This window comes from Protobothrops mucrosquamatus, unplaced genomic scaffold, assembly GCF_001527695.2.
Source record: "Protobothrops mucrosquamatus isolate PMUCROS unplaced genomic scaffold, P.Mucros_1.0 scaffold387, whole genome shotgun sequence".
NCBI lineage: Eukaryota > Metazoa > Chordata > Lepidosauria > Squamata > Viperidae > Protobothrops > Protobothrops mucrosquamatus.
In genome coordinates, this window is record NW_015386719.1 from 1,022,105 (window position 1) to 1,038,635 (window position 16,531).

At 36.5% G+C, this 16,531-nt stretch overlaps 1 protein-coding gene across 1 annotated transcript in view; it reads right to left on the reverse strand.

The window, feature by feature from the left end:
• The window catches only part of LOC107287428 (cytosolic phospholipase A2 epsilon-like), a 29,867-nt gene extending 13,741 nt beyond the window's left edge, over window positions 1-16,126 (reverse strand). The window contains exons 1-8 of the mRNA XM_029284134.1: window positions 15,985-16,126; window positions 11,166-11,302; window positions 8,283-8,414; window positions 7,064-7,104; window positions 6,627-6,669; window positions 4,970-5,033; window positions 2,678-2,835; window positions 500-537 (exon numbers count right to left, since the gene is read on the reverse strand). Of these exons, the coding sequence (XP_029139967.1) occupies window positions 500-537; window positions 2,678-2,835; window positions 4,970-5,033; window positions 6,627-6,669; window positions 7,064-7,104; window positions 8,283-8,414; window positions 11,166-11,302; window positions 15,985-16,126 (755 nt within the window). The remainder of the gene's footprint in view (window positions 1-499; window positions 538-2,677; window positions 2,836-4,969; window positions 5,034-6,626; window positions 6,670-7,063; window positions 7,105-8,282; window positions 8,415-11,165; window positions 11,303-15,984) is intronic.
• Between the last annotated feature and the right edge of the window lie 405 nt (window positions 16,127-16,531).

Here is a 16,531-nt window from a genome sequence, read left to right on the forward strand (position 1 = left end):
TGTATGCTATCCAGAGTCACATGCAAACAAAATGGGTAACAATGAATGAACAAACGACCAAACAAATGAATGAATGAATGGTTTCGCAAGCTGTCTGGATCCCGCGTGTGTGTATGGGGCTTGACTCATTTGCGCAGCCCAGTTCCTCATAGGCCGCAGCCCGGTTCCAGTCCAGAATCTGTGGGCTGGAGACCCCTGGATTAGAAGACTCCCAAGGTCAGTCCAACCCCTATGATTCTATGATTCAATCAAGCTGTTTTACAGTGATTGAATGTATTTCTTTTTCCTTTGTTCTAATCTTTTGTGGCTCTTTGAAATCCTATAACTTCTCCAAATATAGCCATTAGTTATCTCTAAATAGATAATTTGAAAGGATGCAGGAGATAGCAGGTGTTCTTAAATAATTACAGTTCTCCATCGCAGAATATCTCCATTAAGACCAAAAAAATTAGACAATATGTGTGAAGTTATTGTTCAGGATTAGAAAATGGCTCCTTACCATTCCTTTGCCTTCACACTCAAATCAATTATTTTGTCCTAAGAAAAAGTAAGAAATAAAATATGATTAAATGCTAGAGGATGTTTTATGCTTTCATTTCTTTCAACCTCAGAAGACATTTCACTTTCTCAATAATTGACACCTTTGTGGTGACTCAATAAGAGTTTCAGTGCAAAGAATTAAGCACAAGCAATTGCCCTCATCCTAAAACATTGCAAATTGGAAGCTTTATCTCAGAATTGGATAAATTACCTCTCACATATGTCTCACCAGATCCAAATTTTAGCATAAAATAAAGAATTAAAGAATCAAACAGATTTAACAGATATAAATTGGTGTAGACAATAGAAAAACTATCTAACAAGACTTCAGGTAGTCATAGGTTCATAATTACATTGTAGATCTTAATTTGTTTCTTATTAATTTTTTGTTTAAATTAGACAGATTGAAAAAAACAAGAACTAGAGATTTACTTCAGGATTGACTAGTGATCAAAAGAACTCTTGAATCTAATCATAATGCAATAAGTGAGGCTTAGCTGAAATAATAATTTATGAGGAAAAGTTGGTAAATCTGAAACTCTTTAATCAATTATATTCTCCCTCCTCTCTGGTGCTGCATAATGCTACAAAACTTAGCATATTCCAGACTATATTTAAAAGTTATATCAAACAACAGGAATAATAAGAAAGAATTTAAAAAATATTCCTATGAAGTTGACAGTACAAATAGCATGTTAGAAGCCAATAACATTGAACATTATAATATAGTCACATATGTGAAGTCACTGGCCTTCTTTGCCCAACTTTTGCCCACCCTTGATACCCATGTTTTCATATTATCCCTTTGAACTAAAAGTATATTTGCATATTTTTGTCCTAAAAAGGCAACAGCTGATTCTCACCGGTGTTATCGCCACTTTCTCATTTATTGGAAGTGAGTTCAAGGGAACAGTTGTTGTTTCATTACTTTCTCTGGAAATCTGCATATAAAATAAGTTCTGCTGGTTAATGACCGCAATACATTCATTTGAATTTGAATAAATAAGTTAATGTCTGCTAGGAAAAAGTGTGACAAGGAATTGACTGGGGCTAGAATGGCTGTGGTAATCATGAAGGAATATTTGATGCCCAGGAAGTGGAATAACCACCGGTTGTCTCACCACTAATTTCCTTCAAGCTATTTAAGCAGGGACTTCAGCAACTTTGGGCTTGTTCTGATTTTTGGAAATGTTCTAGATTGATTACTGATGGCAGTCCACTGCTCAGCCCAAAGCATCAAACTACTAAAAATTATAAGGTATTTCCACCCAATCCCCAAAGTCACATTTGTACTGACTGATAAGCATTCTCATGACAGATGCCAAGAAATTGACCATTGTGACCTCCCTCCAATTATTATTATTAGCATATGAGGTTATTACAATATCCAGGAGACCACAATGCAATTGTAGAGTAGTAGTTTGGCTTGCTAAGATACTAGCTTTGTTATAGTACATGCTTGCACCCCTTTCCAAGGTGCAACACAGGAGGGTGAGCTGGCTTCACAACAGAGAGAAAGTATGGCTCTTCCTGCAGCATCACCCAAGGCCCCTTCCCTTCCTGGAGCTGCCTCATAAGTGGGTGCTGCAACCAGGAATTTTCAGAGCCTTCGGGAATCTGACTGCATGCACAGAGCACCAGCTCCTCTCCCCACCAAAGTGGTACCTATCTAGCTACTTGCATAGAACATGCTTTTGAACTGTTAGGTGGACAGAAGCTGAGGCAAGTGATAGGAGCCTACCCTGCCATTCCAACGCTTGGGCTCGAACTGCGGAGCTGAGACCATCTCCAGAATCATTAAGCCACTGAGCGTCTTACCTCATTTCCACCAATGAGGCTGTATAAAAAAAATGATGCTCCAACCACTACCCCAGTCCCACCTCAATATTTCCAATATTGTTTTATGGGGTGGGGTAAAAATAGGTATTATAAAGACACCAAGGTGTGCCTTAAATCCAGCAGTCAGGATTGGGGAACAGTATCAAGGTACAAGAGTTTATTTGCAAAGTTTCCCCTGGAGCAGCAGTTGAAGCAGAAGTTAAGTGGCTCAGCTGCTGGAGGCCTCCCTGGAGAGACACAGCTATGCAACACACTCTCAGATAGGCACAGGCTATAAGTATGGAGACAAGCAACTTACTGCACAGAACTGCCTTCTTGGCAATTCAATTTTAAGGTCTGATTGGTTGTATTTGATATAGTGAAATTTAGCAGGAGAAGCAGGGCAGAGCCAGTAACCTAAATTGAGATTTTGAGCTTCTTCATAGGATCCACCCACTGAAAGAGTAAAAGTTCTTTCTAAATGAAAGACAAAACAAGATTGAGATTAATTAATGATCCTATGAAAATATGCACAAACATTGAAAATGCCATTTAGATTCCTTGATTAATGAAAAAATTCTTGATAAGAAAGAAAATAAAAAGAAAAAAGAAGAGAGAGGAGAGGAGAAGGGAAAAGGAAAGGGAAAGGAAAGATATCTTTATAAATTGCCCCTTTAATCCCCAACCCCAACTCCATACTATTTTGAAGACTACCTAATGCTTTTTAGGAAGTGCAGAATTTAACAAGAACCAAGGAAATTAATCCCCCCCTTCTTTCTGTGAGTAGACCTTCATTCCCTGATCACTTGATTCAATCATTAGATTGGAGAGCAATATAAATTGAACTCATATTCTGTCAGTATGTGGGTTCCAGCATCACACATTAGGGATTCCTTTAGAATATGAAGGTTATCAAACCATGCAAAATGGTTTTGAGAGATATTTAAAAGAATATCTAAGAGTACTTGTAACAGACCAAATTTACATACTGAAAACAGTGATGAATTATCAAGAAATTAATAACCATCTTCACGAGTGGCCATTGCCATAAGATAGAGTAAGATGACATATATGAAAGCTGACTGTTCCTTTAGTATCCTCCCAGCCACCCCAGCGTTGAAGGATATTGCTCTGGTATTGAAGTGGCATACAACTGCCAAGAGGAAGGAGATGTCATGTGATCCTTTGCCTCAGGCATCTAATTTTCATAGGCTGCTCCAGATTCTCTCATTTTATTGCCAGATTAGAATATGCAAGGAAACTGTACCCCTGAAAAGGTAAGATAGGTATTGCCCCTGTGTTAAGTAACAGGTTCAACATAGATCTAGGGTGCAACAAGATTTTTTTTCCCTCAAAACATGAATTATTCAGAATTTGCTCTATCAGGATGAAATTAAATAGCATATTGTAACTACTTGGCAGTATACATCAAAAGGGGTATTACTTTCCACTGGATGTTGCATCCTTTATTGCATTTTCACAAAAGCAATTCTTTATAACATCTTTGGGGAGAAGTGATAAAAAGGAGACAGTATAGATCTGATCTTTTTCTATGAGATATAGACAGATCATATCTTTTTCTATAGATTTCGCCAATCCTGCACAACCATATGCAGCACCCCATTGTGGGGAGTTTATAGCTGACCTAATTTTGCTAAATGTTGGACACTACAAACACAAACACAAAAAGTTCTGTGAAGCTTGGGATAGGCCACAGTTCACAATTAATAGACATTGTTTCACATGTCTCTGATGAATGTTGTAGATGAACTATGAATCTTAACTTTACATTTCTGTATTTCATCTGTACCATAAATTCAATACATAACCTTAGAGTAGATTCCCCCCCCCCACTAACAGGAATAACATTTACTTTCCTTTCAGAATTGTAGTAACAATTTCGCTATTTTAATGGACAAAATTGCAACTGTTATATAAATGTTACATATACTTTTTAAAAGTTCAGTTGTGTTTTTAAATCCAAATAAATCAATTTTAATAAAGCTGTCCCATTGTAGAAATAGATAAAAATAAATTGATACATATACTGACATATTTTTATATATGTGTTATAGGACTTCTGAAAATGTATGAGGGATTGTCATGGGAAAATAATTGCCCTTTTTCAGATCCCATTGGATAATCCATCAGCAGAAAAATCTTTCTAAATTTAATATAGTCAACTGTCTTATAGTGGCCTATAAAAATTTACATTTAAAATTAAATGGGGAAGGGAATGTCTAAAATAAATGGCAAAAATGACAAAATGTATTAATTATGTGTTCAGATCAGCAGTTATCCAAAATGCTTTGAATGATAAGGCCCAAAATTGTTGAATTTGTCAACAATTTCTAATAAAAGTCAAAATCCATCATGCATGCCTTTTTCCCCATTTAATCCAAATTAATTTTGAATTTTGCTTTAGAGAAGATGTACTATTTGTCAACATTTTACTTTTCTGGAATGTTACTAATGCAATTAAAATGTTTTTGAATGTTCCAGAAGATCATAGCAGTTCAGTACAGATCAGGAAGGAACAGCTTGCAGAGAGGAAAACAAGATACTAATCAGTTCTTCTTGAATAATATAAAAATCAAAAATTGTATTTTACCTGGTAAGACACTTTTTCTTTTCCCCCCATTCACTTGAACTTCTAAACAGGCAACTTCACGAGACTGTATAAGATTTGTTATAAAAAAAGTGCAATAATAAAAGATGTGGTATAGGGCAAAGTTACATTTTTATACTTCTATCCTATGAGTCTGTTATGCAGAATGACATGAAATTTAAGTGGTATAAAAGACATCAAGCCCTAAGCACAGGATTTATTTATAAGCACTATGATAACAATATGCACAAATAAAACATATGAAGGAATAATTAAGCTTAGTGTTTTTAATTTTTTTGAAACATTTTCCCTTTCTACCCTCTAGTCAATTTCCATTTGTTTCCAGATTGCAAGATATGTTTCATGCTTGGCTTTTCTAAGTTTAGAATTTAAATTTACAAGTATTTGAGTAAATCCTTCCACACCAACAAGCAGCCCTAGTAGGTATGAAAGAAAGGCTAGCCAGGCCATGAAACTGTGGGATCAGATAATACAACATCTAAAAGTATGTCCAGCTCATCTGCTTGTTTTCTGTCTTCCAAAGTATCTGCGTGTCTTGAAATAGTAGAGACAGAGGAGATTCCTGGATTTTATACTTTCAGAAGTGGGCTCAACTTGTAATTTGTTTTTCAATTATCTATTTGAATCCACTCAGTTACTCATTTTTCTTCACTCTGGGACAATTTAAATCATTTCAGTATCCAAGATAGCCTAATTTATATGTTTGCTATATTATTATTTTAGATTTTTTTTAATTCCTCATTATTACTTTATAGGTAACTCAAAGTGGTGAATATACATAATACTCTTTCTATCTCCCGTGCTGCCATATTCTCCACAATAACCCTGTGAGTTGAGCTGGGCTGAGAGAGAGTGTCTTGCCCATTCCTGTCAGACTGTAACGAAATGTTTGGTTCATCTTTTTTTATATTTGTTTCTTTTTTATTCTTCCATGCACACTTTGCTCTCTGCCTTTCTTTTTATTCTTTACGGTTTTGCTTGATAAATTTGGACAGGTACAATTTTATATGCTAGTTCTAATTCAGATAATCACACCAAATACAGAATTTAGGATTATTTTTTTTCATTGTGACCTGGTTATCTTTATATTGGTGCTGTTGTTGTTATTTGCATCTTTCCTCCTGAAGGCAAGATCTTACAGACACACGTGGCAACACATTGCTCAATTTTCCAGCTAGATATTGTCCTTTGAGCAATAGAAAAAATGCTCATCCAGACCTTGTAGTACAATCTCTTGTCCTAACCTTTTTAAGCCTTAAAATAAGCTATCATAAGCAAATATTTATAAACATAACAATGTATTTTTATAATATATAAGTGCATAAAATAGGTTGAGAGTCAAAGCTTGATCTGAGTGCAATTTCTTTGATACCAATATCAAAAAAGAATGCAGTACAAATATTTGCTCTTTTCTACCCCTCAGAATGGGGAAGATCTGATATAGAAGCTTGCACTTAAAATGTCTCTTCTTGCCCAGACTTGTTCCAAGACAAGTGTTTCAGTAAATTGTCCAAATGAACAAGTTCTAGGCAATCACCCAGAGGAATGTTAGGATGGACAGAAGCTGAGCATCCTTAGTTTAAGACCCTTCCCTTCCCCAGCTATTCAGTTCAAGAACTAGAGTAGAAAGCAAAATTACCACTAAGACTCCATTGGTAAGAATTTTTTCTGGAACGTCAGGGCTGAAAAGGGGAAAAAATACACGATTTCAGTCAATGTTTTAACAAGCAGGGAAATATTCCTTTTGACATATTTGTAATCTTCCATGCCTCAACTCCATAGTTCACTGGTTTAACTAGATATTCATCAGATTTAGTGAGGAGGAACATGTCTCCATCAAAGAGTATCTGGGCTTAGCTCAAAAGCCCTTTATATGGTATTCTTTCTAGAGAAAATGGAAGCAAGATGGAAGGGCTACTAGAGCTACTATGATCATTGATTAAAAATGACACTCTTCTATTATTGCCAGATTAATTAAATCTGGATGCATATTGACAGTAGTATCTAGTAGATAAGGTCTAAACCAAGCTGTCTATGCTGGTAACACTCTTTTATGGTTACAGTATTTGCTCTTACCTGCTCTCCATTGTGAATTCAACCTCTAGTTCCTCCTTGCCCTGAAAATATAAAATAAATAAAATGTTTATATTTTTACACATTTCTGCACATTCCTTTAGGAATAAGCCCTTTTAATGCTTAAATTCTTCAATAAGGTTCCTTTGCAGAAACATACAATGCAACCAGGTCTTTCCCCACCAGCACCCACAAGTTAAATATAGATGATTAATTCAGGGAAATCAATATAACTGAACAAGCTAATACATTGACTCTTATGTATAATATTTACTGAATATTTTTACAGATCGAGTGATCTATATACCTAGAAATAGAAAAGTAAAAACAAAATAAATATTTGTTATAATTTTTATATGTCAAATTTCAAACCAGAGACATCCAGTAGAAGCCACAGTGATGTTACAGACATCACAACAAATCAAATAAAAACATCCAATTTGCACATAACTCATGTTATTACTTGTCTTATCTGTGTGACTATGCTCTTGATAAAGGATCTGCTGTCCAAAATGAAAAAAAAATGGAAATAAATGGGGCAAATTAGTTTATTATTAATCTGTCTTAATTTAAAGGCTATTTGTATGGCTATCACTCTGGAGTGACATTGTTGTCCATGTTCCTAATTTGTCTAAAACTTCTCAACTGAAACATGTAAAGGAGAATGGATACAGGTCACATTAGTGATAATGTGGAGAAACATCTGAGTTTTTCTTCTATTCTCCAAATCCTACATTTATCTTCTACCAGTCCTCATTTAGACTGCTGTAAAAAGTATTTGGTTTAGATGTATTTGTAATGGATTAGGAATTACGCATGTTGTTACTACATCTATTTGAATGTCCTGTTCCTCATTGTTCAATCACCTATCAGAAGGCCTGTAGCTACCCTGACTTCCCATGCTTCCATTAAGTGCCAGGGAAAACCCATGCGGCCTTTTCTGTAATGATTTTACTGTCATTACTAAAAAGAAGTTCTACCCTTGAAAAATCGAGAATCCTTCCTACACTGGACAAATTCAAAGACTTTTTTAGCCCACAAAAATAATCCCAAAAACTCATAAGTTACATATTTTATATGAAAAATACTATCTTATGCAGACCACAAAACATCTGCTTTTAATATGGCTCCACATTAGCAGAGTGAGAAGGTTGTGAAAACTAAGAGAAACGGGTCTTTTCCTTCAAGCAGAAGAAGCAGGCTTGTTAAGTTTAGCAGTCACCTTTGGATTCAGCTGAAAGCTCAGGGGAACAGATTCTCCAAGTTGGATTTTGGATACATCAAACAAAACAGTGAGGAGATGGTCATCTTCTGTAAGTTTGTCTTCATCATAGATATTAAATTCTAAAATATTCTGGAGAAAGCAACAACAAAAAGAACTTCAGAATTCCATCTGTGTCTTAGGCTAGCATCCTGCCTCAGCCTATTTTTCCCCCTTGATATTTCATTTGTTGTTAGGCAACACAAGAGTGAACATTTCTTTGCAAAAATAATGGAGAAATTATACTGTATGTAGCAATAGTACTTACTAGCAATTAGTGCTATTAGTACTTAGCAGTAGCTTAGCTTAGCACTTAGCAATAGCACTGAGACTCTGGAAAAAGTGCAAAGAAAAGCAACTAAGATGATAAAAGGCCTGGAGACAAAAACATATGAAGAACAGTTGCAGGAAATGGGTATGGGTAGTCTAGAGAAAAGTAGGACTTGGGGTGACATGATAGTAGTATTCCAGTATTTGAGGGGCCTCCACAAAGAAGAGGGGGTCGACTTATTTTCCAAAACACCAGAAGGCAAGACAAGAAACAATGGATGGAAATTAATTGAGGACAGAAGCAACCTGGAATTAAGGAGAAACTTCCTAACATTGAGAACAATTAACCAGTGGAACAGTTTGTCTTCAGACATTGTGGGTGCTTCATCACTCGAGGTTTTTAAGAAGAGACTGGACACCCACTTGTCTGAAATGGTATAGGGTCTCCTACTTGAGCAGGTGGTTGGGACTAGAAGAGCTCAAGGTTCTTTCCAGCTCTGTTCTGATTGATTGATGTACCACTTCATAGTGCTTTACAGCCCTCTCTAAGCAGTTTGGAGTATACAGCCTCCAACAATCTGGGTCCTCATTTTACCAACCTCAAAAGGATGGAAGGTGAATCAACCTTGAGCCAGTCAGAATCGAACTTTTGGCAGCAAGCAGCATGTTAGCTTGCAATACTGCGTTCTAACCACTGCTTAATCACTGCTCTAGTACATGACTTGTTTGTTTTTATTTATAATTGCAGATTCTGATTACATAAATAGATTACATAATCCATCAAACGATAATTGATTTCCATAGAACAGGATGATGATGATGATGATGATGATGATGATGATGATGATGATGATGATGATGATGATGATGATGATGATGATGATGATGATGGAAGAGACCTTGGAGGTCATTTAGTCCAGCCCCCTGCTCAGGAAGGAAACCCTATACCTTTCAGACAAATGGCTGGCCAGTCTCTTCTTAAAAACTTCCAGTGTTGGAGCATTCACAGCTTCTGGAGGCAGGTTGTTCCACTGATTAATTGTTCTAACTGCCAGGAAATTTCTCTTAGTTCTAGGTTGCTTCTCTCTTTGGTTAGTTTCCATCCGTTGCTTCTTGTCTTGCCGTCAGATGCTTTGGAGAATAGCTTGACTCCCTCTTCTGAGGGAGATATTGGATCACTGCTATCTCGTCCTTCTCTTCATTAAGTTAGACATACCAATTCCAGCAACCGTTCCTTATATGTTTTAGCCTCCAGTCCCCAATCACCTTTGTTGCTCTTCTCTGTACTCTTTCTAGAATCTCAATTTACTTGCCAATAAAATGACAAGATATGAATTATTGTAGGAACCCATGTGAAATTTAGCCCAGTAACTCCAGGTCCTATTGTGCATACTGCAGTGTAATCATGGAAAAGTTCTACTTTATTAACATGAAATTAAATATGGATTTGTAGAGCTTTCCAGGAAACTTTTTAAAAATGCAAAAGGAACCAGATTTTATTTGTTTGTTTTTTGCCCAACTCCCAGTGACTCTGGGCAGTTTATACATAACTGCTATCCATCCAGGGAACAAACGTTTCTTACAAGTAAAAAATGGGGAGAAGTTAGGCCTACTCTGCCTTGAGGGTTTTCCCAGTTGTTTTGGTCTCTGTAGATTTGCACAGAGAACTCTCCACCTGTGTCTATAGGTGGAGTAAAGCTGCTGTGCCCGGACAGACATGTGGAGGCAACAGAGAAAATCTTGTAAATAAATGCACCATACAGTTAGGGTATTTTCATATGCTGTTTGAAATGCTTGAAAGATGAGTGAAAGAGACATCAGGTGTGTGTGTCATTGTTGTTTGTTGTGAGGCAACAAGGGAGGTGAAATGGCAAATTTCCACTGTTGCATTATCTCTTGCCTGTGGGCAGTGGTGGGATTCAGCCGGTTCACACCACTTCGGCAGAGCTAATTTTTTGTTGCCCAGGCCCAGAATGGACTTCCAGAAGCGGCATCCACACAGAGAACCGGTTGTTCACATATTTGAATCCCACCACTGCCTGCGGGTCTGATTCTTGAATCCCCTTGAATCTCTTGTTGAATTGATTGATTGATTCACAGTCAAGACCTTTTGTTTGTTTGTTTGCTCTGGTTTATGTTTACTTGAAGTGACAGTTGCATAGCAAGCAGAACTTGAAATATTGGGAGATATTATTCTAAAAGTATGCAACCAGTCATGAATTTATCAAAACTAGTCTCATTTCATAGTTTTAGCCTCTCTACATTATTATTTGTATACTGAGTATAAAAGAGACCCCGCCCCCCCCAAAAATCTAAGAATTTCCTCATAGAAATTGGGCCTTCAATGGCATCTGATTGGAGAGGAGATGAATGTAAAAAAATCAGTATGGCAGCTGTGATCACATGATCAAAGCCCAGCCTTTTCTTAAATGTGTCAGAGATAAAAGGGGGCAGGATTGCAATTGCACAGTGACAACTACCATCTTGACTTCATTTCCCCACCCAAACAAGGACAGCCTGTCACACTTGGTACCTTCTAAATGTATTGGAACACAGCTCCAAGAATTACCTTACCTTTACTTTATTCTGAATTCTGAAGTGAAAAGTTTCATTCCACATGGGATCCTTGGAATCTTTGATGGTCTGTGTCTTCATTGTTTTCACTGAAGCGGTAGGTAAGTATAAACTCACATAGCAGTCAGACTGGGTTACTGTACCAAAAGACACAGGCCTTTACTAATAATGTAGCAATGTGTCATGATTACATGCGAAGTTCTATCAGTTTCTCATTATGTAAAGTTATTTAGTCACATCAATTGAACCAATCGTAGATCCAAATAGAGGATAGCAGGAGAAAAAGGGGTTGAAGTCAGAAGAGATAGGACAGACATGGCTAGTCCACAATATATGGATTTAAAATACATTATTAGTAGATTGCAAAACGATAATTATGGACTTCCTTGGGGTAATGAACCAATCTAGTATAGAAACATACTCTAGCTGGAGAAAAGTGTTGTTGACATTTTTTATGGTGGATTCATGATTCAAAATGTATAGGAACACTATTCAGGGTTTTCAAATTTCTTTGTTCATATAAGTGCAACAACTTGTATATGTATTTTTGTTTTGTTTTAATGCCATGACCATTCCCAAAGGCTCTGGATAGCTAACAAACATCACAAAGCAATCCCCCCACAAATAAATCCATCCACAAAATAAATCAAATATAACATCAAAAATTATACAAAAAGAAAAAAAGAAATATAAACAGGGATGCGACTGTGCACCAGGGGGAGTAGTACAACTTTTCTTCTGGGCCTAACCACACAAGCAAAGTCTTAATCTTCTTATCTTTTGAGTAGGATCTTTCAAAACTGGGCCAACTTTATGCTTTGGCTAGTTTACAGTAAATTGTTACCAGTAAAATGGCTGGATTTGGCTTTGTAATCAAGCAAACACCTACGTCTATCCTCATTTCTAATTTTGCCTTAAATTAACCAGAGAAGGAGACACATACGGTAAATTAATAAAGTTATCCATGTACCTAAACAAATAATAATAATAAAGGATTCTTGAGCTAAGGTGTTAAGAACCTGTCAAAGCTTGTAAATTAAAGCAGAACTAAATGTGAATACAAGAGAGCAGATGCCTAAGCAAGCTCCTATGTTTTCAAACAAGAATGTTTGCATACAGTCTTCTTGAGTAGAACAAAGAAAAACAGGGATGCAATAGCATACTTTAATACTAGACACAAGAAGCTTTAGTATTTGTAAGGTTTGAGAGCTATTTTAAAATATATACAACAAGCAGAAAATTAATGGATAAACACACTTGCATGGAAATGCAAAATGTACACTAGTCTTCTTAGATTTTACAAAAGAGAGAGGTTTTTCCCATACGTCAGGTAGAGATGGTTCGTACTCCCTATAGAACGATGCTCTTTCGTGCACATAAACTGCCATCATAACCCTCGGATAACTCTTGAGCAATAGAATACACTTGGCTGAGCACAAGGCTTATATTTAATGGCATTACAGACATTTAACTAAGACTATTAAACAAGATGCTAATTATCACTCCTACTGGCAAGGCTGTGGCTTAATTGTGCTGCATAACCGGAAACACCAAAGCAAAAATATTCAGGTAACAATGCTTTTGTTGTATGCCATGTTTCAAAAGTGACATAGTTGCTCCATAATATTCCTATTTTCTTAGACTCCGGTGGAAACTACCTCTGGTGGAAACTAACACTGAGTTGAGGAGAAAAGTCTTGAGTCTTTTGTGGGGAGCAAGAGGCTGAAGGGAGATCCTCCCTAAATTTTGCAATATTTATTTAGTAGTTGTGCAGTGTGTGCTTCAGTCTGGCAAGATTCATCTCTCTAGGTGAGCATCAAAAAATATATTGATCTCATCCCATTGTGCCCTTTCTGGTTCCTTGCACCTGACATGGATATTTTTAAAAAATAGACTAATCAAACAGCTGATGATAAAACTCACATTAATTTGAATAAGGATTCTTAGTACATCATGGACTTCCACATGCTGGCATGCTAATTAAGAGACTTCTTTGCTTTCAACCATTTTATACTAAGCTAACAGAGAAATTACACTAGCTCCAATTTCCCTGAAAAGCCATATCATGCTTGTTGACATGCTAAAATATTCAAACACAATTTGTAACACCATGAAAAACCCACCCTGACATTCCAAAATTAGCTGAATTCAGAGCATCCTTAAATAAGAGTGCCAATTTTTACCTACTACCATATTCCAGAAGATTCATATGGAGACTTATTACTAAGTTATTTCCTAAAAGGAGAAATCTCTCTGCACGCCGAGCCTTTCCATCCATCATCCCTTCATGAATGTGACTAAGCAGTGAGCCTGGTTAGAGATAGAGAACCTGGAAATAAATTAGAAGCAATGGCTATATCACTCATAGGCAAGCAACAACTCTGTTCTGTTGAAAGACTGATATATAGAAGAAGGAAAACATTAGTGGGCAGAAAAAGTTATGATAGTTTCATGTCACAGAATACTACATTTACTGCCCTGAACTCATGAAGATGTTATATAATCCTAAAAAATAATAAAAATGCTCAATCTCCAGAATGTTTGAATGGGTCATCAGCTTATGTCTATATCAGCCTAAACAGTAGAAGTGAAATCCTATATAAAAACCATGAATCAGCCACAATATCTATGAGTATATATAATGGATGTTCTATCTACGAATCAAATGTGAGTGGTTTCAGAAGTGAGGCTGATACAGCAGATTGATAGGGAGGAAAATATGTCAAAAGGTTAAGGGAAATATTTATTGATTTATTGATTTGTTGATTTATTGATTTGTTGATTTATTGATTTGCTGATTTATTGATTTGTTGATTTATTGATTTATTGGTTTATTGATTGATATCAAATTTAGGCACTGTCCATCTCACTATCTAAGTGACTCTGTGCAATTGGGGAAGGGATCCTATGATATTTCCAGCATACCTAGAGAAAATAAGATTCACCATATTGGTTGAGATTTAGATTTAAAAGGCAGGTACTGAAGCAAACTGGTTCTGCCATATTCTGCAAAGAAAGGTGGGAGGAATGAAAATCAAATCATCTTCTAAGATGGCGTGTGAGTAACTTTTTTCCCACTTTTCTAGCATGTTAATAATCAGTCCTGTTGAGATCCTGCAAGCACAACCTGTCCACCCATCTGCCTCCACAATTCATTTTAATATTGTGTCATCTCTGTTTCCTAATTATTGTCACTCCTTAATCAAGTCTGATCACATGGAATTCTCTGTTTCCTCGCCACCCAGGCTCAGAGTTGCAGTGGTGAACTGAAGTATGTAGGGCAAGAACCGGAAGAAGCATATACGAGGGCAATTTGGAAATAAACCTCCATTTGGTTATCAATGACAGACACTCGCAGATACAGAACTTCTATTATACACATTAGAAAACTATAACACTACATTACTTTTCAACATAATTATCATTCAAATTGAGACACTTGTCATAACGTCTTACAAGGTTTGAAATTCCTTAGTAGTAGACGTTTGGCACCAAATCTGGGCTATGGGGGGGGTGATCAAAAACATCCCAACGGAACTGCTTCAAAAGTTCTTGGGTGCGTCTAGCGATGTGCAGGTGAGCATTATCGTTAACCAAACCACACCAGAAGTGGTGCCATAGAAAATCCCCCCCAAATGTGAAGATGCCAAAGGGGCACTGCTAGTGAAGTGGTTTGACCATCAATTCAGAAGTATACTGTGAAACATTACGAAAACTCAGACGAGCCATCCATAACAAGTGTCGGGGCATGCTGACTTCCAGTGTAGTGTTGGTTCACAATAATGCTCGCCCGCACACAAGGATGTGCCAAATATCTTGAACCAGTAGGAACAAATGGAATTTTAGAGAATGACCTAAGCACAAAATGGCTTTCAGGTAAGCATTCATGCTTTCACAAAATAAACACAGCAGCACCCCCATTCTACAGATGAAGTTTAAAGGAACTTTTCAAAAAAACAATGTTTATGTCCATGGGAAAATGGTGGAGAAAACAAAGAACAAGGGTATTTTTAATTTTCAAAAGAAAATAAGTAGGACAATAAAAAAGAATTTATGTGCCTCCTGTTGACCATAGGAACCACAATGGAGCCTCAGGATTAAAATCTAAACTACTATACTTGTACTATCTTTTCTAATAAAAAGTCAAGAAAATACCAAGACCATCTATTTCAGAATAATTGTAAATATGTTTTTGAAAGGAGTTTAATTATATGAAGCACATAAAACTAGGACAGGTAAAACCTATCCTAAGCAAAGTATCTGGAGAAGGCAGATCTTTTGTCCTAATGACTGAAAAGAACTATAATAAATTCAATTCAATACATTTATTGTTATGGCCAGTGTTGTAACCAGCATGATGATGTTACAGTGTGCCTTCAGAAATAGCTGATTCCTGACTATCATTAAATCCAGAGAGTGCAGTCTTCAGGTTTGTGTGGGTTTTTTTGAAATCACATGTTTTGCCATCTGGGTGGCAGGAAACTTGCTGTTGCAGTTTTTAAATAACTGGGAAACAGAACTCCTTTATAAAGTTCTTCAAACCAACTTTACTTACAGTAAGTCTGAAGATAGCAATAGCATTAGTATTTAGGCTTATATACTGCTTCAAAGCACTTTACATCACTCTCTAGATGATTTACAATGCAGAAGCATTATTTGCATATTGACCTCAATAATCTGGGTTCTCATTTTACTGACTTCAGAAGGATGGAAGGCTGAGTCAATCTTGAACCAGTCAGGATTAAACTCCTATCTGTGGCAGAGTTTGCCTGCGATACTGCACTTTAACCACTGTGTCACCAGGTCTCCTATGAATTACCTGCCATTCCATTAAGCCTACTTGGGTGAACTTCATTTCCGTATCCTGAGCGAAGAAATACATTTGCTAGGTAACCAAAGTGCTCCCCTCCATTTCTGTATCCAGGTTCTTTTCTTATCCAGTTAAAACTTGTAAAACTCATCACTCCTTTTCATTTCAATCCTAACATTATTCTACCACAACAGAAAGATGCATCTATTATTTGTTACGTGTTTGTGAAAAGGAAGCAAACTTATTTTTCATTCACTGTTTATTCAGGAGAAGGGAAGATAAGTAGGGACAAGTAAGGAGGATGTAGGGAGGAATATTTTTCTCCCGCATTGAGGAGCAGGAAATGATAGAATAGATCATCTTACATAATTTCTGTAAGTAATAGATGAAACCACTCAATCTTGTAACTTCCAAGTAGCATTCCCCAAGTAGAATCACAGGGTATCGTTTCTAAGGTAACCAAAGAAATGGTAAGTCTTTGTATAAAGATAGTTTTGACTGGCTTAGTCATTGATCAAAGACATCTTATGGATTATCAGCCTAAGAAGCAAAATAC